We start from the raw sequence: 27999 nt of genomic DNA on the forward strand, positions 1-27999 counted from the left end.
ATTAATTTATCTATTTGTTCGGTGCAAGCTGTGATATAACAGTTTGTTAATGTGTGACCCTGCTGAGTAGACCAGCAACAGCGTGTTTCCTCCTTTTCAAGGCACAAATAAAAACAACACAAAAATATATATTTTAACCGTGACGGTGTCTGCAGTGTGTATACTTGTTAGCTGCTGATAAATCAACTCAGAGAATATAAGAAAACCAATGATGAAAATCAAATGTAAAAAAAAACCTTTTATTAACACAGACATGCACAAGAAAATTCTTTAAAGGATGAAGTATTCTTTATCTCTATCCCCATTAGGGTAGCGAACTGGCTCAGAAAGTATTTTTAAAATCACACTGTTATAATAATCCAAAATAAATGTGGTTCAATCTCATGGCTCAGTGAAAAACACAGTTACGCAGTAGTGATTGATACGTTGAATGGTTGATAGTCCTTAGAAGTTATAGGTAACCATGGTAACCAGGGACTAATAGTCTCCGACATTAGAATATCTGAGAGAATTTCAGATTTGTAGAACAAGACGACGAACCTACAGAAGTAAGGTAGATGCCTGATGAGACCAGGCACTCTCCGGCATAAAATGTATCAAACGAAAAATGTCACTGTCACAAAACATATTTAACAGCTTTCACTCCAAAGCGTAGTCATCATAGGAGAGCTGCTTCAGATGTGTGACACTATCTGAAATGAAACCCCCCCAAAAAATGAGATAAACATTTAGTAGTGACACGATAAAAGAGTTTTGTATTTAACACAGGAGATCAGCAGAGCACATCTTACCCAGCACCCACTGCTCAGACAGGATCCTGCTTCCCTCCGGCCTCCTGCCGCTGTACCTCCCGATGCATATCCCCGCCTGCCGCACAGTTTTAGAGACTGTTCCTCCACACAGCTGGATCAGCTCCACCAGACTCTGCGTGGGCGGCTGGGAGTGCTGGGACACGAACATGGCGGGCCGGCCTTGGAACAGGTCCTGCTGGTGCTCCCCGGCAGACAGGTGCCTCTGGAGACGACAGATCTGAGAGGAGACACCGACGGTTAAATGCCGGGCAAAGTTGACTTGTCAGAGCCGCTGCAGGTGGCCATTTTAAAAATACAACCTCTTGTTCTGCTGAGGTTGGACGGATAAGCTGGGAAATATACAAACCGTATGACTGCATATGAATGAATAACAGTAGGCGTTTTCCACAGCGGACATTTTGACTTGAGACAGTGGGGAAAAACACAGGTGTGACTAATAACATTCACTGTTGCATTCAAGTGTCCCACTAAGCAGCTGAATGAAATTCACACAAGATTCATTTAATTATTTACTACTGTGCATTTCCCAGTGTGACAAGTCAAAATGTCCCATGGGAAAACACAGGCCCGTGGTAACAGTCTGATCTGTGCCTGCAGCAGTGCAACATAGCTGAGAGGAGGCCAAGCGAGCTGTAAATCAAACAACATCACCCTGGTTTTAATGATCTCCCTGCTGATTGTTCAATAAAATCCTCTCATCGAGTTAGTTACTACTGCAGTGGTTCCCCCGTGTTCACCGTGTGTTTGCGTTTTCAAGGAACCTCACTCGCTTGCAATTCTTGTGAATTGAGGTTGAAAAACGCAAAACTCACGTTGCACATGTTTTATGGATCTAACTCATGTGAGTCACAGGATTTCACCATGAAAAGGATGAAGGTGAAGACACCAACCTGTCCTGGAATTTCATTTTGCCTAAATCCTGCAACTTTACATCATATAGATGAATAATTGACGTATCCACCTCCCCCTGAAGAACCTCATTTGAAAGTAATAACAGCCACGTTTGACACCTTGATTCAGTACTGAAACCGGCCTGAAGGTGGCTGAAGGTAACTCACACTGCTTTAAAATTTATTTCCAAGTTGAAATAACTACATATTTTCTATGAGAATCACATTCACTGGGACAACTCTTATCTCGCTGTTGAACTCTGGGCGCCACAAAGGTGAGCCACGATGCCATCTCACGCCCACATTGTCCAGCGAGTAGCGTCATCTCCGAGCTGATGTGAATCTCTTTGAGGTTCAGTTTTCCTTTTGGGTTTGGTGCGAGACGCTGTCAGTACAGGCCTGCTCTGCAATCTGCCAGGGGTCAGTAGCTAAACTGAAGGGGACCAATCTGCTCTATTCTAAGTTGAATGCCAGGAAATGAGCTTTAAGGCTTTTGGTCTTTTGTCAATGTTCACACAGGTTTCACTTTACGTCAATAATCAGGGATTGTTCGAAGGGTTCAGAGATGGGGTCAGGTTAACATTAACCCACATTGTGCACTTTAAAGGGAATGATTGAAGACTATATGTAACTTCTCTTTGGTGAGAAAAGAGGTTTTGAGTCCAACCGGAAAGGTAAAAATAAAAGAGGAACAGAATGTTGACACAAAAAGAACATATAGTAGATGGTGAGTATTCTGCTGTCAAGAAAACAATATTAAACCTTTGTAAACTTGACTTCAAGTAGTTAAACAAATACATAAAGTTGTCTTTAGTGTGTGGTCAGGCAACGCTTACTTGAGGTATATCACAAATAATCTAACATTGCTTGATCAATATGTGAATATATTTAGCTTGTGGGTCAAGATTTGGTCAACCCCAGTTTGGCTTTACTGAAATTTCATTTCAGAGCTAGAATACTCCCGCATTAAAGATGCATTCATCATAACCCACATATCTGCCTGCATATGAAACTGTTATTACGGAAGAAATTAAACTCAAATACTGTCAAATGTGACCAAAAAAATATTGGTCTTCAGACTACCTGTAAGATTGTAGAGATGCCAGTGGTAAAAAGCTTTCTCTGAAAAAACACTCTCCAGACTTTTACATCTTAAATGAGATGCATTTCATTGTGCCTGCATCAATTTATTTGCGCTTCACTTGGAAAATCTTCTTCACTTGGAAAACTCTGACAACCTAATCAATATCTCTGCAGCCGCTAATGGCAAGTGCATGTACAGTTTTCTTATTATGCACAGTGAGTGTGGACAGAGAGGGTGGACAGAGAAGCTGGCCCGTTTGTTCAGCTGTATAACCAATACCAGACAAAAATAAATAAAGATTAAAAAACAGCTCTGTATAATAAAATACAATGTGTGCCTGACAGTTCAGCAGGAGTCACATTGTTTTTTGCCCACGGCATAAGCATAAAACCTAGCGTGTGGTGTATATAGGATGTGGCTCAGTGACAAATTAAATGAATGAATTGTCCGTGAGAATGCCCTGGGTTCTTAATAACCATAAAACAAACTGAAGTACAGGAACTGGTGTGGATGAATCCACCGTTTGAGTGATTCAGCGCGCACACCTGAAAACATCCGTGTTTTTGGAATGACGACAAGTCCTTCCTCTTTGGTAATGTGCCTTAAATATGTCGCATTTCCCGTATACAGTAACCATTGCATCAGCCTACTTCCTACAATTCTGTTTTGGTATTTCTATTCCACTGCAGAGGGCAAATCTAAGGCTTTCCTGTCAAAAAAAAAATGAAATATGGCGCAGATGACAAATGCCGTTTTGCTCAGTTCAAATGAGCAATCGGTACGCAATATAAATTTCACTCCGTTTATAATCATTTTGCAGTTACAGATAGAGCAAAGATAGAGAAAAGAAAAAGAAGAGTCTTTTTTTATTGATTAAAGGGTAAAGATGCTTAGAAATAGTGTCTGATAGAGGCACATTCCAGCAGTATAGGACAAAATGCCTCCCATGTCAATGACCTTCCTGCACAGGACACCTGCACTCTGCTCCTCACTGTGACATGAAAGCTCTCAGACAGACTCAAAGTGACGGCAAAAAATATGTCAGGTCGAGGTGATGCTGCAATTCAAGGAAAGTGCCCCAAACTTTCCATTTGTGTCTGGCGGGCTTGTCACTCCAACAACTACATTTTGGATAAGGCTGTGTCATTATGTGTTGTAAGGAGCCAGCCTCCCAATTTTCTAGTAATAATGCTTAGGGGTGGCTCCATTTTCACCTGAAAATAATTTTCTTCCGACCACAAGCTTTTGAGGCATGTTGCTCACAGAGGATGCCTATAAACACTCCAGTCTCTTTAACATCGGACCATGCCTAAAAGTGACGGCGCTGCCTTTTAATAACTCAGGTAAACATCCTGTGTCGCATTCACCACTATGTTAAATGTTTGTGTGTGGGACCTCTTTCTGGCATGCTATTTCAAGGTCATATTTAAAAGATTTCTGCTGTAGTTTTAATCAAAATAAAAAAAAGACACGACTAATTTGTGGTCAGAGATCATCAAGTTGCAATTTTAGTTTGTATCTGTAGCAGATAATATAAAAATTTATTTGGAATCTGGGACTTTGGGATTGTTTTATAACATTGAGAAAGTAGATTTCACCTGATTGTGCTTTTAAATATTGATTTAATATCTTAAAAGAGCAAAGCAGGAATATAAATGGCAATAGTCAATAACGTCATTTAAACAAAGGCTTTCCCCTTTGAATCTCCTGTTCAAAGATGCTAGAGTGTTTGTTGCAGACCGGGAAACATTCTTCAATGAATGGGATGGACACGGCTACTATCACAGTGTCCTGAAGGTGGACAGCTGCATCCTGAAAAGCTGTTCCAACTACAGCGGAAGAAAAAAACATGTGGATATTGTAGAGGATATAGTGAAAAAGATGTGTAGTTTGTGCATCTGCTCCGCTGTGTTGTTCAGTGAGTGTGTACTGAAAGGAATCTCCACTTCACTGCTCTTCACAGTGACTGGCCACAGCGAGGGGGGAGTGGTTAGAAATCACAGTTAGCTAATCAGAGGGGCCACGGGCAGCTCAAACAAGTGGCTGGGGGCTTGATAAAAGGCGAGCACATGCAGTCTGGCACCGGTTACCTATGAGAATAAAACGCTACCTCCAATTCTTGATGAGTTTATTCTCCTCCTACCACTGAGCGGTGATAAAAGGGATCTGTAGAACCTCGGAAATCAAAGGAGTTTCAATTTTTTGCCGAGTTTATTTCTAGGTAAGAAAAGTCTAGGATGACGATGCTGAATGTGGACTTGCTAGTTTTAAGTTTCTGCCTTGGTTTGGGGACAGGATACAGTGCCGTTGCCAAGAGACAATATCAGATCCAAAACGGGCCATGCAGCTACACCTTTCTGCTGCCTGAGCAGGAGAACTGCCAAAGCAAGACCAACAGCTACAACTACCCAGTTCAAAAGGATGGACCCACGGACAGCGACGAGTCGGCTCAGAGGCTGGAACAACTGGAGATCATCATGGAGAACAACACACAGTGGCTGCTTAAGGTAAACTCGAATCACATCCATGACATCACATCGATGGAACTAACTATGATACCAATGACAGCCTTTAATACAGTGACAGAATGAGCCTCCACACAGGTGTCAGAGGAAGGACTCTCACTCCTCCACAAATTTTCGAACATCTAATATTGATCGTACAACTTATATGAAGTGTTGACTTTGACCGATTTCCCTCTAAACTAATTGACTTTAGCAGCCGAGACAGACAGATGCAGGAATGTCGAGAATTTTCCTCAATGCAAAACATTCAAGGACAACTTTTATCATGTGAAGGGTTGAATATTTGGACTCATACCAAATCACCAGCTTTGTTAACTGCCATGATGATAAAACTGCTCCACTTAAACAAAGACTTGAGCAAAGGTTTATGTAAAAAAGAACAAGTTTGTCTGAATGTATAGTTTTGAGGGGGAAAAGCTTTTTTAAGACCGACACATTCTTTGGGAATCTCTTTTGAGCTTTAGAAATGTGCTGAGTGTCCGCGATGCACTTTCGTGCAAGGATAAAAAGGACATAATGGCTCCGATGACGAACAAAAACTCAGCACAGGTGTCCACAAGAGGGATGCGTGTCCTCCTTCCAGCTTGCGGAGCCACTACATGTGCAAGAGTGCAACAGCTTCTTTTGTAGCTCCCTCTCTACACCCACTCCAGAGTGTGATTAATGAGCAGAGCTTTGCAAGACGAGCCAGACAAGACAAACAAGTCTCACAGCGTGATCACACAATTCCCGTGTTGTAACCTAAACAAGCTCTGCTCCGTTCCACAGGAGAGCGCAGAGGGCATCGCCTTTGATGCTCTTCACGATCTAGATGCCGCTAATCAGAAATCAGAGGCCATTCTCCACACAAGTGAAGATTTAACGAAGCCCAACAGCACATCTGACATAATGACATACATATTTGTTACATACAGTAGAAAGAAATATTGCTGATTTATAATGCCAAAGATTAAGCTGTACTTGTATCAGCACATTTCTGTTCCGCATCGCTTTGTGTAAATCCAGGGGGACTCCAGCACCTTTGATCTGTTGTGTGACTTCATTAAATTAATTTGCACTTCAGATGATAAATATAAGAGAAGAAATCACAGCTGAGGTGTGAAGACTGATGGTTACAGAACTAGTTTGCAAGAGCACAATAAAATATTGACGTCCAATTATAAAACTCACCATTAAATATGACTTCATTGATATCATACCTTGCTGTGCCTGCATGTGGATTACAGGAGAGGACATTGTAAAGGCCTCTAGTGTGCCCCGGCTGTAAATATATTAATAACCAAGAAAGATTATGTGAAAAAGTCGTTTGAGTCTTCCAGTCTGGTAAGCTGTTGAGTGTGGTAGGAGTGAAGTGCAGCGCTCCATAACCACCGTCACCACAGATAAAACTAGATGGGCGCTCAATAGGGCACATACTTCTGCCAAGGCCAAACAATCCTACATGTCGATCACTAATCTTCAAGATCCACACATTATTTCCTCAGAAATCGACGAAAATGTTGAAAAATGCTCGCAATGGTAAGAAAAGTGATCTAAAACAATCCCTGGAACCGCCCTTTTAAATGGATCCACACCAAAATTCAATGGGTTCTCTCCTGGCCCATGTCCCATCCCTCCAGGTGTGATTTAATTATTTTTAAACCGTCGGAATATAGTCACTTCATTTCTAAATTTCCTATTTATGCTGCACCAGCTGAAGACAACTTAGGAAAAAAAACTTTTGCATAAGAAAAATAATAATAAAATTGGCTGTTTGGTATTACTGACTGATGAGTAAATAACCACAGTCAATATGCAAACTTACTGTAGATGACAGAGATATTCAACTGACGCTGGTTTCCAGTTGTACACAAGTCATAGTGTCATGAAGGATGTAACTCCTCACTCAACACTTCCATCCTGTTTACGTAACGTGTGACCTGATTGCCACTCAGGAACACCGAGCAGGAAATAACTTAATGATTGGTCTTGGTCTAAATCCGGCGATACTGTAAGGTAGATAAGAGCAAATCTCGTAAAGATGAAACACTGACACCCTCCTTTGCTCTAAGCCATTGTGTTATTACCATGATTCATAGGTTTAATATTTGATATGGGAAGTCAGAACTCTAAGTGCTCAATCCTACATCCGGCACCAATGCGATGCATCTGTCTTTAAGTTTAAGATCAACGCAGCCATTTTCTCGTCCAGTGCTAACATCGTTTGAATATCAAATGCACTTGTGCAGGTCTGAGTGCCCATGTTGATCTTAAAATGAGATGTGGTCAGGTAGTGCAATGTTGGGGCATAACTATCTTGGGGCAGTGGACTGCTCTTGTGCAAAGTGAAAGTGTTTCCTCTGGAGAGAAGCTCTCTCTCTCTTACTGCCTGGCTATTCCACTGGTATAACTGCAAACCACTAAGTTGCAAGCCCACCTGGATTGTAAAAGGAATGGCACTCTGATTGCTTTATTGCATGTCACGCCCCAAAACACACCCAAGTCTGCCTGCCACAGCAACCCCTTTTCTTTTTAAAACACTGTTTAACTGACAAAAGTGGATCTGGACATGCCCTAAATACACTTTTGCCATGCACTTAGACTGATAAAATAGAGACCGCAATGTTTTATTTCATCTAGACAGAGGATTACATCTGACTGACATCTATGAGTGTGTGCAATTTGTTGCATCGTGATTGGATTTAAGGTTACTGTTGGTACCTTGGTGGTATGCGATTACCATTCTAGTTTAGAAATTCATTAGTTTGCTCGAAAAATATTTCCACATTTTGGCCTTTAGGGACAAACAATCACATGTAAATTACTTTTTCCCGTTTCAGCTGAAGGGGTTTTAGGTGTATAATGTAATTTAAAATTCTAAATACCTCGTCGTGGGACAACTCTGTAAAATTCTATCTCCATCGCTCTGCATACATAATGGAATTAATTGGGTTTCATAATTTCACTCCAGTGCTGTACCAGCAACCTTTCCCAAAAATAGGATTATTAAATACATATTATCATCCAATGATAATGATGATTGTATGATATTAATACATATTTTTTAAAATTACATTTATAATCTAATTATTGCTAGGGATTTTTTGGGGGGAAACCTCTGCAGTCTTTATTTGATGTGTATAAGGAGGGAGCATAATAATTAAACTGTACTATATACAAAATTCTCACCATGTGCTGTCAAGATAAGTTTTGGGGTTTAAGTATAATAAACTGTGATCTTCACTCGTTTTCCTGTAAGACACACAAGGCCTCACACCCAATTATACCCAGTATATCTGAAACTGACCATACTTCAGTGACTCTATGATAATGGTCTTAGCTGCACTCCAGTCAATGAACAGAAACCACAAAATGAAGGTTAGTCCTTAAACCAACAAGAAGAGAGAACAAGAATCATTTCTCTCTCATCAACTGCAAAATGAGGTTGCTCAAGAACCCAAAAGAAGAAACAGACCTGCTCCAAGTCCAACATTACAGTTGCATTTTATATTGACCGGCACCTGGTTTTCTGGTCAATCTGTGAACTACCAAATGGTTTCAATGCAGTACTGTACAACAAAACCATGGTTTGATGATACCAACTGAGAAAAATTGAAGTTGTTTTAAGCCGGTTGTCTTTCCTCTGCTTTGCAGCTAGAGAACTACATACAGGACAGCATGAAACAAGACATGGTCCAAATCCAGCAGACTGCTGTACACAACCACACAGCTACGATGATTGAAATTGGAACAAACCTGCTGAGTCAGACTGTGGAACAAACAAGGAAATTGACCAATGTGGAAGCACAGGTGAGGCTGAGCTTTAAGTGTTTGTTCTCCCCCAACATACAGAAATGTAACGTGCAGAAAAACACACTCTTGCTATGCACAACAGGTTTCTCAATGTGGTTGTGCATTAGATGGTAACATTGCATTAAATAACGTAGCTTCAGAGTGTTAAAAAAAAATAAGCGGGGGGGGGGGGGGGGGGGGGGGGGGAACAGGCATGACTGCGTCAGTTTATTATTGTGGCTACACGTCAATGACCTTATGTGAGCCAACTGTACAGCATTTCCTGTTATTAGCACACTCGTATTCCCACAGAAAGGGTCTATCGGTTTGTCACAATCAGACATCCGTCTTTTCAAAGACATCAACAGCTCCATTGGAGACACGTAGTAGGATCCATGTAAACAACATGCTTTTTGCTGAGTTCAGTTCCTCCAAAATGGGAAATTAGAGGCAAGGTCCCCCACCCCAGAGTGTAGTTCAATACATCTGTCTGTGAAAATACGTGGTTTTCAAAGGTTTTCCCTAGTTCAGGTACGTCTGCATTGGAATGTAGTTGTTCTTTCCTTTCATGCGTTTGTTCACTCTAGAAGTGCAAACTGGGGGCATGTTGTGCTTGATCCACAAATAACTATAACTTCCTGTTTGTTGATCAGACAAACATTTTTAGGATTATTATGTTATTTTGGATTATTATACAGGTTTGTGCTTTTGCAATATCTTCCTTTAAGTTACATGTTTCTTTTTTCTAAATTGCTGGACGTTTTAATTATATGATTTGCATATTACACTCAGTTTATCCAGTACAACCTACTTAATACAGTCTAAAGCAAAAGCGCTGAAATAAATCCTCCCTTCATGAAGGATATTTTTATGAAAACTGTTTCAGAGAGGTGCTGAGTTGAACTGTATTGTATTATACAGAGAAATGTTTCTGTTATTCAGTCTATACTCATTGACAATAATGGGGGTTGTAAAATAATAGAATCACCTGTCCACATAAAGCAACACAGTTGAACAGCAGCACAAACTGCAACCTTCAAAATGACATATGACATAACAACTCTCAATAGCAACAGCATTTTCAACAAAAACTGAACATTGTAACCTTCAGATGGAGACTTAATGTAGGACTGTTGTATTAGACTGCATTCACCTTTGAAGGTGCATTGAATAAACTGCCAACTAAATTCATATTAAACATTCAAAATGGAGAAAAATCAGATCCAAAAGCAGAATTTCAAATTATAGTATCCCACAGTTCACAGTATATTAGTGTCTCATTAGAATATATCCTGTTTGCAGGCGTGAATAAAACTTGGGAACACGCTGTTGTGTGGGAAAATGAATGGCATTGAAGGAAGCTAATGTTAAACATTTGACATGAATTTACATCGTAGTGTAAAACTCTACAGATACATTAATGGCTTATTTCGTGAGGTACAATTGGAACAGAGCTGAACTGGTGCTTCTTTTATTTAGGTAATTCATCATACAACTCGACTCGAGCGCCAGCTTCTCGAGAACTCCTTGTCGACCAACAATTTGGAAAAACAACTCATTGTCCAGACAAATGAAATCAATAAGCTGAACGACAAAAACAGGTGAGGACATTTCAGCCTCATTAGCCGTACATTATTGGACCAATATGCTAAAAACAAGGACAAAGCTCACTGCTGAACTTGCTGCCCTGCTTCTCCCCAGCTTCCTGGAGAAAAAGGTGGAGGGCATGGAGGGGCAGAGGCAGGAGGAGCTGAAGATGCTTCGAGAAGAGAAGGAGCAGCTGCAGACTCTGATACTGAGGCAGACCGCCATCATAGGCGAGCTGGAGCAGCAGTTGCTCAAAGTCTCGTCCAACAACACCGTCCTGCAGCATCAGCAGCAGGAGCTGCTGGACATCGTGAACAACCTCATCCACACCATCTCTGCTGGCTCTGCTCGAGGTGACTCACTCCGCAATCCAGCCCATAATTGACTCTTTAGCCCCCACAGTTATCAACGAAAAGCAGACTGAGTATGCACTTTTTAAGCTTCATATTAGTGCAACCAGTCTTGACCCGTAGGCCGAGAATGCTGGAACCACTGGAACCTCAGAGGGGTGGATACAATTTAAAGAAATAGTTCGACATTTTGATAAATGTTCACTTTCTGGTGGAGAGTTAGATAAGAAGACTGTTACCACTTTCATATTTGTCTATTAATAATGAAGCAATATCCCGCAGCTTCTAATTTAGCTTAGCATTAGACAGCCAGTAAAACTCAGCAAGGAGTGGATTCATTTGCCTGTGGACAAAACCTGGCTAGCCATTTACCCATTTCTAGTCGTTGCAGTAAACAATCACATAGTATCGATCAAGTACTCATCTTCTAAATTTTACCCCTGCACTCTGGTGCTTGCACACTTGAGCATATGGAGGGCGCACCTTCCTGCAGCAGCCACAGTGATGCTAAAGCAATGAATGTAACTTTTTAAAAATAACTAGATGATGTGAATTTTCCATGACACTTGAATGATGTGAAATTGTGTGCTGTCAAATTAACGAGGCTGGTTTTTCTCTGCAGAGACCAAAACCGTCATGATGCGGGACACCCCTACCACATTCACGGACTGCGCTGCTGTCCACAAGTCGGGAAACACCCAAAGTGGAGTCTACACGCTCACATTACCCAACACCACAACAGAGGTTAAGGTACAGTGAGCCTGTTTAAATGCTTCAGACTGGCTTAGCCCAAAGTGAGTGGTACATTCAGGTCGGCTGAAACTGGAATAAAAGCCTGAAGAAAAGTTCCATATACTGGTAGTGAAGAGGAAGATTGTATAGATTATTTACTGATATACTGATTTGGCGAATTGTTTCTGCACATACATGCACTGACCGACATACCCAGCCTTGTAAACAAAACACAAATGGATGAAGAGTTCAGTAATCAATATTGTGTGAGGTGACATTACAATGTTCTCAGACCTCCATTAATGATGTGCATAGTTAAGCTAAGCTGTGATCTCCTTAGATACTTTTCAGTGATTAAGACTTGGACTTCAATTGTTTTAACAAAACCCAAATTAGACAGCATTGTCAAATTATAAATGAACGCGAGTTCTTTAAAGAGCATTCATTTTGAATTATTAATTACAGCAAACCTTTCTTTCCCTCTGCCTGAAGGCTTTCTGTGACATGGAGACAGAAGGAGGAGGCTGGACAGTCCTACAAAAACGCTTTGACGGCCGTGTTGACTTTCACCGTACGTGGCAAGAGTACAAAAAGGTAAAACTATCAAGAAGAAATTCTTCCCTTAAAAAAAATATATCCCAGGCTACGGGTTTCATTCCAAATGCACAAGACAGTGGCCAGATTTGGTTTTGGCCATTGACTGAAAGTGTTTTAGGGCCTGGTGATTATGCACTGTTAGAGGCATTTCTTAGATCCAATCCGAGATAGAAAAGACAAACTTCAGCCACGAACACAGAGATCTGGAGTGATACCATCTGCTCTTCATCAAATTAATGCCATTTTTTCTTGTACCACATTCAAACACAGCACATTTGATATTTCTGCCTGTGCATCTGAAAACAGTGCTAATAATCTAGAATCAAAAAAATGATTCCCAAAAACAGTGGCCAGCATTGCCAACACCAAGTAGGAGAGTACTGGCCCAACGCCATGCCAAAAGGAATCTTAAGTTCAATGTCAAGTCCCCACAGTCCCCACATTGCAGAGGAAAGCATTCAAGCAATTTCCTTTGCAGTTAAAACTGATCTGGCATTACTTCTTCTTAATATCCAATTGTGAATGGGACTTTTTGTGAATGATATGTTAAAACTGTGTTTTGAGTATTCTGATGAAATATGTCACTTCCAGGGATAAATAACCTCAAGTGTAATAGCCAAGAAATGAATAGAACATGGTGTTCCTCTGTCTGTTTGCCATTTTTTTTAATAGAAAAAAAGCTATATATATATCTATACTGCACGGGTTCAACAAGCTTTGATTACATTTTCTTTGTGTCTTCTCAGGGGTTCGGAGAACCTGCAAGTGAATTCTGGTTAGGAAATGAATTTGTCTCCAGACTGACACATCAACAGTCATACAAACTGAGGATCCAGCTGAGTGACTGGGAAGGAAACTCTGGATTCTCACAATATGATCAGTTTTCTCTCGACGGTGAAGAACAAAATTACAGGTATGTCATATTGACAACATGTAAGAGGTGAATTAATGTGTCTCTAGCAAGGCCGTAATTATCAAACTTCCTTTTTCTTTGAGCTACAATTTCACAGTTCATGTAGCTCAAGTTATAGAGTACAAAGAAGCCCATTAGCAAATATTACTATTTCTGTCTTACAACATTGCTTTTGAAGTCTGCTTTGCTGAACACCTGCAGCCAGTTTTCAGCCAAAGACGATTACTAAAAAGAACAAAACTCAAAACTGCAATTATTACAAAGAAATGAACACGTCAATGGAAAAATTCAGCAGCTATACTCCATGACAGGAGTTGTACTTATCTTTGAGGTGCCATTTTATAAGAACTCACATGTGGTGTTGTATCTAGTTCATATATGAATATCTTTTAAGCTCAAAGCATGGGGGCTTTGGCTGTAATCATCTTCTCATTCAACCTAGTGGCCTGTATGTACTGTACATGTCTGGATAGCCAATCACATCTGATTTTTTTTCATACAATTCAAAGAGTGAATAATAAAGTGGAATGATTCAGCCTGAGCATCAGGACAATCTTCCACAATTGGTTCATTGTCAGTGAAGATGAGACCATGTTAATGGACACAAAGTTTTTCTGGGGATACTCTGTTGCACTAATAATAAGAGGAATTTATTCTATTGTCCCCTATAAATTATTCTGTCCCTGGACCAGATCATCCATATATTTATCTCCTGGACACCAGTTCTTGTAAAGACTCCTCTGGTTATTGCTGAATAAGTCTATTTACTTCCTGATACTGATTTACTGGCATGAGGCCAAAGAAAATGTAATAAAACTGGTCACTATTTGAAAAATAGGAAATACATGAAATGTCTTGGATTTCTAAAATTCAGTCTGCACCTCTTGGCAATAACACAACCTTCAAAAATATTTTCTCTTAAGAAGCCAAGGTGATTTCAGGAGTGGACTAGATATACTTCCTTTCAATGGATTTGATAAACAGACCTTGAAGTGCTTCAATTCAACACAGTTCTATTCTTAAGTCTACGCATCTATGACCAATTTCGTCTTCAATTACTTGGCTCAGCAACTTGCAACTCATACAAATAGACTACAAAAATAGCAGTGAACAATTCCTTTGGCAAAAAAATAAAAGATTACATCCGATCAACAGCAGCAAAAATAGACAAAAATTAAGTGAAGACACAATTCTTGTGCTAAAAACCCATTTTAAATCCAGTAGTAGTGAAGTTTTTGCCAAACAACTGTATAAGTAAGTCGGATATTGCCTTTTGAGGAACAGCAGTCACGAACTTCCGCCACCTCTTCCTTCATTTCTCCTTTTCCATTCTACAGGATACACCTTAAAGGCTACAGTGGAACAGCAGGCAAAATAAGCAGCATCGGGCAGCCAGGAAGTGATTTCAGTACAAAGGACGCAGACAATGACAAATGTGTTTGCAAATGTTCACAGCTGACAACAGGGGGTAAGAAACACATTTATGTAAATAACTTGTTCATCAGGAAAATACAAAAGAAAAAATCACGTTTGCATTTGAGATGGGCACTTGCTGTGAAACAAATTCCCACACGCCCAAATCTTCAAGGGCATTTTTAGGGCTCCTGTACTTTCGTGGCCAGGTCAAAGAGCACAATTAGCTCAAAGTTAATCACTGATCAACTCATTGGGGAATTCTGCCCCACAATGGCTGACATTAATAGCCTGGGAACAGAGCTTGAAGGTCCTCCTCTGTTCCCTTGAAAGTGACTCCGCTGCCAGAAGTTTGTCTCCCTCTGTATTGAGGTCTGCCAAGTGAGCGTGAAAGCATGAAAACGCAAACCCTAACCCTTTTATTTCCCATTAGGCGTCTCTCACGGTGGACTTGACATGCACATTAGGCAACAATTGTGACCGACTGGCCCTGACCTAGTGTAAACAGTACAGTTGGCCGTTTGAATGAACAGAAATTTAAAAATGAAGGTAGTAAACCAGTATATAAACTGGAGCTGAAAAATGATTAGATACGTCTCTCAGTAAAATCCTTTTCAATACAACAAAACCCCTCACTTTGGTTTCAAAGAGGGACTACATGTTGCATATCAAAGTCTGTTTTATGTGTGTTGGGGAATACTACTGCATATGAGAGGACATAAATCCTTTCATGGTTTTCAAAGGGAGCTGAAAAAAGTCTGGTAAATCTCTTAAATTGATGTCCCTTGAGACAGTATTAGTTTCAAGAAATTAATCTGGGTGCGAGGAGTTAGACAGAAGTGGATTTTTAACACCTCCGTATCCCACATATCTCATCAACATGTGCTCGAAGCTATAGCTGCTCGAAACTCAGACACGCAAAACTTCAGCGGTTGATTTGCATTATGGGTAATAAAGGCACCAGGTTTTGACAGTGAAGCTGAATGTGTTGAATTATAAGAAGCTATATGTACGGTTCTGCTGCACAGATTCCCAGAGCGAGTCCATCAACATTACAGGAGTGAAATGTCAAATCAGTGGAGAACTCTTTTAAATTCACTTCTAAAATGCCAAAGTGATGAATAAACTCCTGTCTGATGAACTGTATTGGAAGGGGCACGCTGTATTGCATGCAATTGTTCGGGCATAAGTAATAACCTTGTACCTCAGTGGGAGTCACGTTAGACAGCAGTTGGAAATTTTACTAAGGTTTTCTTATGAGCCAGAATCATTAAATATTTCTAACTGAAAAATTAGTTCAGGATTTCCTGAATGCTGTTCACAGACATAAATGCTGTTTCTACGGACCACATGCGGCAGCCTACGTATTACTCCAGAGTCTTTAAACCAAGTTACCAGTCTAGTCGGTCTCCTCTCTGCTCACACTGATGAAAATTTAGTGTCATGGGGACTCCAAACAAAAAGGGGTGTGTGCCAATGGAAAATGACAATCCCTTGCCATGTAGCAATTATGCTGTCACCTCCAATTGAACGCTGTCAAATGTGAAATGTCTGCCTTGAAACCATGACATGACAGAAGAATGTACTGCCCCTTTCTAACAATTCAAGTAGCTAATCATGAGATGCCGTGACATGACATAGAATCAACTATAGCTACCAGTGCAACACAGCTGAAAGGTGTATTTATTCTATTCATTCCATGTATCCATTGTCATAGCTTGATGTGAGGTAATGCTCAGTTGTTAAATGAAATCTGAACTTTCTCTATTCATTCGACATGGAGCAGCTGTTACAGCTTGTTACCCTAAAAGATTCAAGCCTCTAAATGAGGCTTTACATTTTGTAATATTTGATTTTATTCTATCTCAAATATATTTTGCGAGTCATAGATTCAATCAGCGGTCAAGAGTGAAAGAGACAAGCTTTTACCACAGTAAATTAGCCCTTTTTGTACATCAAGTTCCTATATTATATTTTATATGCGTCATCATCTTTGACAACAGTGATGTTTGTTTTCATGTTCCAGGTTGGTGGTTTGATGCCTGTGGTCCTTCCAATTTGAATGGGATGTATTACCAACAAGGCCAAAACTCAAATCGCTTCAACGGAATTAAATGGTACTACTGGAAAGGCTCGGGCTACTCACTTAAGTCCACTACGATGATGATCAGACCGGCAGACTTCACCGGTCCCCTCTGAACTGTCCGGAAACGGTACCCGACAAACGGTGCCCGACAAACAGCAGCAAACAACAAAACCAAAAATAAAAATTCTTAAGGTAGCCAAAGCACACAGAGAAAATATTTTTACAACTTGATGCATGTTTATGCGTAAAATAATTTGAAATATAATGGGTCGTTGCAAAAGAATTGTGAAATATGGACTGTCAAAATGACACTAACAAATATCAAATATCACTACTGAAAATACTGATGCCTGTGCTGTGTAAATATCACTAGGTGTAGTATTACCTTGAGTTGTATAACAGCTTGTTAACCAAACAGGAAATACCAGAGTAAAATGGGACATTAATTATTCAACTTTCACAAAGGATTTTAATATAGTTTAAGCAGCCATTTAACTATGTTCTGAATTATATCGTCCTATTTAACACCAAGACTATGGTACAACATTCAGACAAACAACTGGCTTAAAGTGATTGTTATATGTGCTGGAACATTTTCTGCTGAATAACTAAAGTGTAAATGCAAATGTATGGATGCCACAGAAAATAGTTCTCTCTTTATAGTTTTTTCTCCAGAGAATGTATGTACATTTGTTGTTTAATTTATATGTAGATTTTATGGTTCATATTTAACATCATATGTTATGATCATATATGATAAGACAGATTTGTTAGAGATCTAGGTCCTGGCTAGTTAATGATTAAATTGCACAAAAACTAAAGAGGATTTCTATTAATATAATTCTGCAGTACCATCCCACATGCTCATACATGACTATGATCTTTTGAGAAAGTTTTTTTTTTAAATTTATGTAATGTGTCTTTTGAAGTTAAAACTAGCAAAATTTATGAAAAGTTGTACAAGTGAGGAAGCTGACTTTTTCACCAGTGAACACTGACTATTGTTAGTGTTTGACTGACTACCAGCTGTTATATATCTGAAGTTGAATATTAAACACAAGCACAAGACAGAGAACTTAAGATATGAGAAATAACAAGTCCTTTTCCACAATAGTCCTATTCTGCACTAGAAACAATGAGGAGTCATGTGAATAAACAGCTGCCTGATTGCCACAAACTTTTCTGTAATGTTTTATGACTACAAAATAAAAAAATCCCATTAATGATGGTTCAGGGTATAAATGTTTCTATAAGTAAAGATGTATACACATACACTGATCATCCATACATAACAATAGCTTGTCATCTGTACTATGGATAAAACAGTAAATGTCTAATTTTAAACTACAATACTGATATACTACATGTCATGACAGTAAACTTAGGGGGAAATTAATTTAGGAACTTCTCATACACAAAATTATCAGATGTACTGTATATCATCAGATTAATTTAAAAATCCTATTTATCCAGTATACAGTAGCCATAAAGCCAGTAGAACTTTCATGGGCAGAAATAATTGAGTTGAGGGTAAAATGGCAAATATTAATCTTACTGCAAAGGTCAGGCATCATTATTTGAACAGAGAAACATAATATTAATGTAACATACAGGCCTGTCACAATAACTGCTTTTCGTTGCACGATATATTGTCCCCAAAATGATTGCGATAAACAGTATTATCGTCCTTTTAAGACCATTTTTTTTATACTTAATCATGTGAGCTTGGTCGTTGGTGCAAGTCCTACATGGATGTTATCCAGAGTTTAGACTTGAGTATAGGCCTCAGGAAAAAACAAAGCAATCTGAAGAAAAATACTAAGAAATCCATAGTTTCTGACATTTTATAGACAAAGATGAACAGATGAGAGGACAGAAGCAGACAGACTTTGCTGGACTGTTGATGACATTCATTCTTATGTCAACACACACAAGTGTAGACATTATTATCGACTTTTCGCGACAGGCCTAGTTACATACAAAGTGAGATGAAAATATAAGAGAAGAGGAGATGTGAAAGTAACTACTAAACTATTATTTTTAAACAATGCAACTGAAATTACTTTTTGTCATTGACACTGATAACAGCTGAAGGCAACACCACAGGCACCCCACGGCACAGAGTCAGAAAAAAAAGAGAGATATTTGTGGTTTGCCAATCGCTGGATGCATCCATAGGAGCGAGTGGAGGAATGGTAAAAGGCCTCGGGCACACAAAGATATTTTGTCTGTCACAACAAAAGCCATCAAATAATTTCAAGAGGAAGTGTGCTGACATTTGTCTGCATCAAGACCCTGTGTCTCCCCTTACAGTGGCAGGAGAGGACAGTGACTCATGAATGACGGGTTCAGGAAGAGGCAGCAACAGCCACATTTCACACAGGACGCTTCAGGAAAAACAAGCGCACTGAAAATGGATGACTGGCAATAAAAATTAGCAGGTTTCCGTCTGACTTCCTCTGCTCGAGGTTTATTAGTTTTGAGTGTGAAAAAGAGTGATTTATATGGATAGAATTATTCATGTACAGGGAAAAACATCATTCAGTTTTTTTCTATATGCAAAGATGTATGTAAAGAAAAAATAACTCTTGAGTGATTGTGATGTTGTCAATAAAAGAAAGGAATTTTTATGCACCCCTACCTTAAGCTTGGCGTTTGAAACTTAAAATCAATATATCTTGTATACGTTTGTTTAATTGAAAATATAATTGAACCTTGACAGTAAAGGTATCTGTGTTGTGGACACTTTTCCTTGTAAGTCATTGACACTGATACAGTAACTAGACCAGTACTGGTACTCACCTGTGCTGCTGGGAATTCGTCTGAAAGTTCATAAGGTTCCTCTGGAATCCAGTGCCTCTGCTCCAAACACCAGAGAATCTACACAGGAAAAATAAAAGTCGAAGATAGTATATCACTTTATTAATAGTTTGAAAGAATTATGTGACGGATTCTAAAAATGTACAATCTACATACCCATTCAAATGAGAGGATCCAGCAGCCCCGAGCTATGCCCAACAAAATATTGAGAGTCCGCCGGCGACCCCCAGACACCACGTGAGTTGTGCTCTCACAAACTCGGTCAACGATAAGAAAACCACCCAGTGTTTTCACCACCTGAACCACCGTGTTCTGCTTCCTACAAAAGGAAAAGTAGAAAGCAACCATCATGAACTATTGCACAAGACATTTCTTTTTATCAACTGGTGGTATCGATTTATCTTTTAAATGTTTAAGGTACTTACTCAGAGGGCATGCTGGTCATGACCAGTGTTCTCATAGCCTGATACAAAGATAAACACAATAGTTATGACTGTGACAGGGATAAAACATTGTTCAAGATAAATTAGAGTAAGTCTGTGTTCAAAGCTTTATATTGTGTCAGAAATTCCACATATATAGCAAACAATTAATTACACGTGGAAAAGCTCTAGTGTTGATAAATGCACATATTTTTAAATTGCTTGTTTGTCGGAGCAAAAATCACAGAAAACAGGGCTGAAATATCTGAACTCCATGTAGAAAAAATCTGGCAGTGTGTACTTATATATATGTTGTGCACTATGTACTGTAAAAGTAGCCAAGATAATACAGTGCCGATACATGTTTTTAAAATGGCTCAAGGAGCCTTGGAAATTGAAAGCATATTATGTTTCTTTTGGGGTGACAGTATTGTGAGCTGGTTTGAATTGTGCACTTCCAATAACCCTGCCAGATATATAGTTGCATTGAGAGCAAAAAGGAAATAAAACACCAAGGCCAGGAGGTGAGAAAAACGCATTCAGAGCCACTGCAACAAAAACTTTAAATTCGTAAGCTGACGACCGTGGTCCATCCTGCTACGTACTTTGGCCCCAATACAGCGAGCTATCATCAACACAAACACCTGAGCGGTCACAAACAGGAACACCAGGCCCTTTCCCACCAGACTCTGATATCTGGTCCCCCAGCTGGAAGTCAGGGGTTAAGGCCTGCTGAAAGCAGTGGTGCCAAAATGGTCCACCAATGGGGTTTTTTCTGGTTTTCTTTTTTAGAGGATTTTTTTTTTGATATTCCAATTTGTTAATGCTCCACAACAGGGTCCAGCCCAAAGGTATGAGAAGAACAGCTCGTTCTGCTGTTTAACAACTCAACAATTTGTGAAGCTGTTCCCTGAAGATCCCTTTAAGGGGACTTCAGCTTATCTCGTGGACAACAGACATGTTTTGGCAGCGGCACAAGAAAACAGGCATTGAAGAATGAGCCTCTGACAAAGAGCCAAACTGTTACGGGGCCCAACGAGCACAAATAAAGGAAATTCTTCACTCGGTGACTAGGTGGCATTGATGGCCACTATTTTTTGCCCGCTGAAATGACGTGATTCAGTAAATCGAAGAGAGACGAGGGTCGGGGGGTCTCTGTGAAAGTGGGGTTCAACTGGAGCTGTGAGAGCCAGTTACAAACCCCAGATTACCAGTAGTCACAACTAAAAGGCACCTCACATAAAAACTCACCAAAATAATACCATAGGCACATATAGCAGCTCATATCAGTTCACATGTGTTGTGACCATGGTCAAAGCAACTTCTTCAGACTCTTGGCAGTTACTGGAAGAGTCTTTATGAAAAAGAAAACTACACAAGGGTTTTTCTAATTCAGCACCAGAGAAATTTATCATTGTTTACCATCTGCACTTCAAAGGTCAGCGAGCCGAGCAGGTGTGAATTTCCCCTCGTCATCGCGAATGACTGCGTTTACCTATTTTTTGGCCATTAATCTGTTATCCTGATCTTCATATAAACCAAGGGAACAACTGCGACATATCTGTGACAAGGGTACAAAAAAAGTGTCAGCCCATAACAGATCCCTGGGGGACATGATGTCATGTTTCGCTCTTTCCCCCCCCCCCCCCGCAGCTACAGCTTGTTGAGGTTACCAGCGTAACGAAAACAGAATCCAGGTGCATTTCACAAGCAAGGAAGTCGTACGCCACCATCACAGAGGCAAAAACACAGGAAACCCTCAGGACCAGACAAAACCCCTCAGCTAGATGCGACAAACGCCTCCAGCTATTGAAGCGTCTGACCGTATGGAGGATATACTTAAAAAAGGCATTATAAACATAATGCTTACAGTCAGTTTCATTCCTAAAACCCTATATTAAAGAATGTCGGGACTGTGTCATGTTCTATAGCTGTATTAGTGTTGGACGATAAATTAAGTACAAGTTTCATTTACTGAGGAAAGGTGAGAAGAGCACAAGAGAAAATGCATTTTCCTCACTTTTCAGTTTTTCCTATGATGAAGGACAATAAACTTTGCAAAATTCAGGCTGGTTTGAAGTCAGAATTTAGAGGACAAACATGTATATGAATTATATGAAAACTGTGCAATTCTGTTCCACAGGAGTATCTTGTATTAATCGGAAAGCTCCCCACTGGTAACATCCTGTTTTTGCAGTTCCATTCCAATTTTTTTCCCCCCACATTGTAAGAAATGTACGATCAACATGTTTTGGAAAAACTTGATGCTAAATGATACAATTCAGTTAGACATTGGAAAAAACGATCATGTGTCCTGACCTTTGTTTTGTTGAGCAGTTTCTGGAGATTCTGAGTTTCTTTGCCTTCAGACGGGATCTCTGTCAAACCAGCTGCAACCGTAAATTCATTTCCTCTGCCTACATTTTGAAAAACAAGAGAAACAAATAAACAGCGTGGGGGATGTCACTCAAGTTTTATAGCAGGCAGGCAGTTTTGGTTTGTGTGTGTGTGTGTGTGTGTGTGTGTGTGTGTGTGTGTGTGTGTGTGTGTGTGTGTGTGTGTGTGTGTGTGTGTGTGTGTGTGTGTGTGTGTGTGTGTGTGTGTGTGTGTGTGTGTGTGTGTGTGTGTGTGTGTGTGTGTGTGTGTGTGTGTGTGTGTGTGTGTGTGCGCGCGCGTGCATGCGTGTCAAATCTGCTGGCTATTTACACCAGGCTATATACTGACATTAAATAATTGTTTTCTACATTTAAACCAGTGACAACCACCTCACAGAAGGGTGGAGAAATTAATTAAGCTCAACATAATCGTTCTATTTAAAAAAAATAAGGTCAATAAAATAACAAGGTGAAATATAAGTTATTAAGTATTAAAAAAAATGCTGATACTGTAAGATTAGTTCACGACAGTAGATATTTTATACTTATTTTCGATCGGAAACAGTCCAGTTTCAAAACTACTTATCCTGTTCAGGGTCTTGGGGGTCAGGCCTCAGCATGCAGGTAGACGCCCTGGACAGTCTGTCACATACTGTAAGAGCAACAAATGCTCCTACAGGCAAGTGGAGCTTCTAAAGCACCTCATTTGCATGTTTTTGGATTATGGTAGACAATGATAAACCCAGAGACATGAGGAGAATATATCTCAAACCTTATTTAAATACATAAAGTATTTATACACACAAAAATGGTTGTGTACCAATACATCAAATTTATTGGAGCTAAATATGAATAAGGCCTTTAAAAGACAAACACACATACAGATTTAAAAAAATATTCAAATAAAAAAAGCCTTATTTTAAGTTGAAGAAATTTTATTATAATTCTCTTGACATCCACAAATAAAATTCACCTCCAGAAAAACAGCTGAGGCCAAATTAGGAATTCCCTGAAAAAATCATTGCGTTGCTTTAGAAACCAAAAATATGAGATTAGAAACAGTGAAAGACCTCCAACACTGTGGAAGTTCTTGTTTTGTTCAGTTCATAATGATGAAGGTAATATAAGAAAAGTGAGAATTGGGTTCACAGTGGTTAATTTATACGTTCTAAACTCTGGCAGTCTGATTACTCACTTTCCAAGGTGTGAGAAGGGACAGTGACATCAGGACTTTTCTCCAGCTGCGATGGTGCGATATCCTCCGTCAACACTGTCAATTGCACAGATGCTCTTCTTCTTTTCACTGCATCACTCGTAGTTGTACTGGTGCTCGTAAATGGCAACGTGCTCTGTCTTCGCCTTTTAGCCGCAAGTCCTACACCGGCACTGGAAAGAGATCCTTTAACATCCTGCTGTTGATGACTCCTTGCATCAGATTGCTGTTGGTGATTTTCTTCCAGTTTCCTCTTCCTTTTGTAGATAGTTTCAGGTCCAGCGCTTTCACTTCTTCTTTGTTGTCTCTTCTTTGGGACGGGGTCCAACTCAAAAGGAATCAGAATTTCCGTCTCCACAGGCAAATGAGACGAGAGAGGTTTTTTTGATCTCTGGTGGTGGTTAGCTGGGGAAAAATAGTCCTCAAACACACTGTCGTCTCCATCAGCGGAACCTGATGCAACACTGGGAGATTTGGCAGATTGAGTGGAAGATCGCACCAAGGCAGAAAGCGACCGTCTGGCCCGTTTGGATAATTTCTCTTCCAGTTTCTGTAATGGAGCAGCAGGTTCTTTTGAGGGTTCAAATTCAGCATCACGTGACATGGCTGCTGACAAGAGGCGACTGGAAGGATTCACATCATTAGAACAAATATCAGTTTTAGCCTCTGAAAAGGTTTCATCAGATTTAATTTTGGGCTTTTCCCTTTCAGTTTTTTTATGTGATGATTTGATCTGTGACCGTCTTTTATCTTTAAAAACGTCCTTGCTGTTGTCAGATCTCGTATCCTGACAAGGACTTTCCAATAAACCTACAGATTTGTGTTTCTCCGCTGGCTTTTTTCTGACAGAGGCTCTTCTTGACTTTTTATGTCTGTTCCCTTCTTCTTCCTCTTTGTCCTCCACATCAGGACATTTCAAAGGACTTGATATTATTTTTGGGACATCACGGCAGGGCTCTTCAGAACCTTTCCTGCTGCGTTTTGCAGGATGTCCATGATCAGTGATATCGACTTTTGTTCTCCCTTCTTCTTTATCGGGTGAGCAGCCAGGTTCAGCAACAGAAGCACTGGAATCATCATCCGACTGGTCAACTGCATGTTGGGGAAAAATAATAATAATTATGGATTTTATGCATCTCTCACTTAATTTGAATTTTTTTCTCACTGATATCTACAACATAAAACCACAAGATGTTGCTCGCGCTTCGCAAGCTCTCAGATTTAATTGTATGCTAGACGTCCACTGTGAAATAGTGGAAAGCCAAAGTAAAACAAGTGACTGATGGTGTAAAAGGCTCAGGCAACCAGTTGAAGGGAACAGAATATTTCTTTAAAGACCTGTCAGAAAAAAATGAGGGCACAACATGAATACTGCACACTCCAAAGAGATGCTAATGTCTGTCTGTTGCCGTTAGTATCTCTCTTGTAGACAGACTCTTTTAATGCAGCTTCTGACATATTTAAGCATAAGACAAAGAAATAAAAGAGCTGGTTCAAGATTTTGCTTTCAGCTTACCAGTATTTGGAATTTTCATAAAATATCTGTTTTGTAATGGGGTTTTTCCTCTGCATATCTGTTCACCTCTTACTTCATGAGCTTGGGAAAATAAAACTGTATGTATGAATATATGAAAGACCTGCCAATGTCTTAATTACAAGTGCAAATGCTACTTTCTTGGATTTCAACACGCGGGTTCGTTTGGCTTGATCTTGGTGCTTTACCTGCCAGCTAAGTCTGGAAATATGCTTGTAATGCTTATTTTAAATATTATGAAATATGTAGTCATTTTGACCTCACATTAGACATCTCATATTAACTACTGCATATACATATGTCAAATATGGAATTAAGAGGATGCTGCTACTTCCTTTTAACGGAACATCAATTAATAGAATTAATAGAAAAAGCAACTGATCTTTGAAGTTGGGAAAAATAAAAACTACACTACAACTTTCCATTGATCTGAAGAAAGAACAGTTTTCTTACACATTAATTTGAGGACAGTGGGTGTGCTCCCGATAGAAGGCTTCAGTCCGGTGGTTGAGCTGGATTCAACAAGTTGTGAAACTGAAAGACAGAGACGTGCGTTTGGCATTTCAAAAATGCTGAAATAATTGAAAGGGTCGATCACTTCATCAGTCTGTAAACCTGCGGCTGTGCATACCAGTAGGTGAGAGGTTTTCCCGCTTCTCTTTCATGTCCTTCAAACGCTGTGCCATATAATCCGATCTTTTCAATGCAGGGCTATAGACTATTCCATTCTCTTCGTCGATGATGATGGGCGACACATCTTCAACTGTGTAAAAATGTTTGTGTGACAATAAACTACATCGTTTTGATTTAGGGAAACATTTCCAAAGGTACAATTATCTCTTACCCAGAAGTTGTTTCGGAGCAAAGTCTTTCATCATCTTGTCTAATTTTTTCCTCATGCGTGTGTCATTTTCTGGTGTCTTCTCTGCAGAATCTTTTGGCTGCATGCAGCGATGCTGCAGAATCAAACATTTGCACATTTGAATACTTTAAAGGTTGTTCTGTCAAAAGGACACGTTCTCAATTTGTCTAGAAAAGCTGAACAATGAAACTGCTTGAGTATTAAACAAAAATTAGAGCGAGGGCACTTGAAATCAAAAGCTCATAAACTCAAATTGAATACAGTATAAAGCCCTTTAAGTGCTATTTTTGTATTTAGGGCAAATTGACATTCACTTGGCACAGATTCTGATCAGATGAAGAAAGGACCTCCGTCAGTGACCCTAAATTACTACAATGTATGGCTTGACAAACAAATACAGCTGAAATTGTGACACCAACATAAACATCACAAGTAAATCTGACTCTTCTCACTTTCTTGTTCTTCAACACGGGATTGCTTTCGTCATTTAAGGCTGGATACAACGCCTCGTCCACACACACACCGTCATCGTAACATCTGGACATGATTTCATCAAAGACAAATCACATTGCGAGTAATGAAATTATTGAGTCAAGTAATGAACAGCATCTCGATTTAACTTCTTAACAGCACAATCAAAAATGTTCTTACCTGCCAACCCAGAGAACAGACACTAGTCTCACATCACTTTTCTTAGCTTTCCTCCATGTGGCTTGATGACCGTTGTTGAAGACTACATGTGTGACTTGTTTAGTGAATGTTTTTGATACCTGTAAAAATAATACATATGTGCTGTTTGCAAACAGAAATATTTGGGCCGCATAGTCCAAACGTCTTTACGTGCCCCCTGGTCTCACCTGAGCGCCCATTTCCTGCAGCTGCTGAGCAAATGGTTTGGAATAATTTGCAGTTTTATCCGACGACCACACGTCAACATAGGCAACAACATCTGCAGAAACATTGAACAAAGTCATGAATTTAAACAGTACGACATGAAGTTTGGCTTGGATTAACTGCAGTAAAACGATGACGATTGTACAGTACCTTTAAGAACTGAACGGTTGTTGCTTGTGGTCATTACTGGATTCAAGCTCCAAGATTCACCTACAATAACAACAACAATGAAGGCATTTTTTATTTTATATGGAAGATCAGCATTCACAATCCACAGGAATTTTACTCCCACTCTTAGGCCCTTTGTGTCAATAAGCGAGGGAAGGAGACGAGGCAAATGTTGCTTCCCACATTACCTCTCAACATGCCACAACCTGAGGGACAGCGAATGACCCAGATACACATGGACTGTAGACTGCACCTGATGTGCTGTCAACTTAATACAATTATAGCCAGCATGTGTTTACATAAGTGCCTACAGCGTGTGTAGAGTATGTGACACGCCTGTGACATACAGTATACAATCATTTTAGCTTTTGTGTGTTATTTTAAAAAGTGTAGACTGCACGTATAGCATATGATCACAGCAGAAACGTCATGTAGGCTATAACCGTATAATGTAAATAAGGTGACAGCACAGCAGTGGTTCACCAACTGAAGGTTCACTGTCGTAACGTTGTTCACCACTCACCAGTGAAAATCTAAATCATCGCACTATGTATAAGAGTCCGCTACCGAGCAAGCAGCTGTTACGTTGACGCTTGTTTCCGTTAGTTTACGCGACGTTTTGCTGATTCACCGGCGAGCTAAGTCACTTTGTTAGCATAACGCTGCTGCGGCTAACGCTGGTTCCGTATTATGCTGACACGCGTATCTCGCATGTGTCGAACATCACCCGTCCACAGGCAGGCGCACCGTTATCGAGCCGTGTTGTCTGGTAGTCGCGGCCAACTTACTTTACTCGGCAGTGAGGTTTAAATTGTGCAATTTCCGAAAACACCTTGCGACAGGGGGAAGCGTTGGCGCCTGCAGTTCGTGACACAATGCATTCTGGGACAGAGGGCAACCATTGGCTGACAGGAAACACACGTCACTTCCCGCACAGAGGCGCTGCCTACT

The 27999-nt window shown here is 39.9% G+C and overlaps 2 protein-coding genes across 4 annotated transcripts; one reads left to right on the plus strand and one right to left on the minus strand.

Moving 5' to 3' along the window:
• Positions 1-223: 223 nt before the first annotated feature.
• On the minus strand, positions 224-27951 carry mcph1 (microcephalin 1). Of its 2 annotated transcripts, none has more exons than XM_035607130.2 (15): positions 27837-27951; positions 27031-27090; positions 26844-26935; positions 26638-26756; positions 26439-26523; positions 25969-26080; positions 25756-25887; positions 25578-25658; positions 23573-24682; positions 22322-22419; positions 20006-20043; positions 19737-19899; positions 19563-19640; positions 792-1029; positions 224-692 (listed from the first exon to the last, which is right to left on the minus strand). In XM_035607130.2, the coding sequence occupies exons 2-15, from the start codon at positions 27062-27064 to the stop codon at positions 640-642; spliced, it is 2433 nt and encodes an 810-aa protein (XP_035463023.1). In that variant the 5' UTR covers positions 27065-27090; positions 27837-27951; the 3' UTR covers positions 224-639. The 2 variants fall into 2 exon arrangements, with proteins under 2 accessions (XP_035463023.1, XP_035463026.1); XM_035607133.2 differs by lacking the exon at positions 27837-27951 and adding an exon at positions 27572-27819.
• Positions 4768-19495, plus strand: angpt2a (angiopoietin 2a). 2 transcript variants are annotated; one of them, XM_035607136.2, is made up of 10 exons: positions 4769-5007; positions 5082-5293; positions 8945-9100; positions 10562-10683; positions 10784-11022; positions 11642-11769; positions 12244-12345; positions 13095-13261; positions 14599-14729; positions 16701-19495. In XM_035607136.2, exons 2-10 carry the CDS (start codon positions 5264-5266, stop codon positions 16871-16873), a joined length of 1248 nt encoding a protein of 415 aa, XP_035463029.1. In that variant the 5' UTR covers positions 4769-5007; positions 5082-5263; the 3' UTR covers positions 16874-19495. The 2 variants fall into 2 exon arrangements, with proteins under 2 accessions (XP_035463028.1, XP_035463029.1); XM_035607135.2 differs by having other exon boundaries at positions 4768-5293.
• Positions 27952-27999: the final 48 nt, after the last annotated feature.

Source organism: Scophthalmus maximus, chromosome 10 (genome assembly GCF_022379125.1).
Source record: "Scophthalmus maximus strain ysfricsl-2021 chromosome 10, ASM2237912v1, whole genome shotgun sequence".
NCBI classification, from domain to species: domain Eukaryota; kingdom Metazoa; phylum Chordata; class Actinopteri; order Pleuronectiformes; family Scophthalmidae; genus Scophthalmus; species Scophthalmus maximus.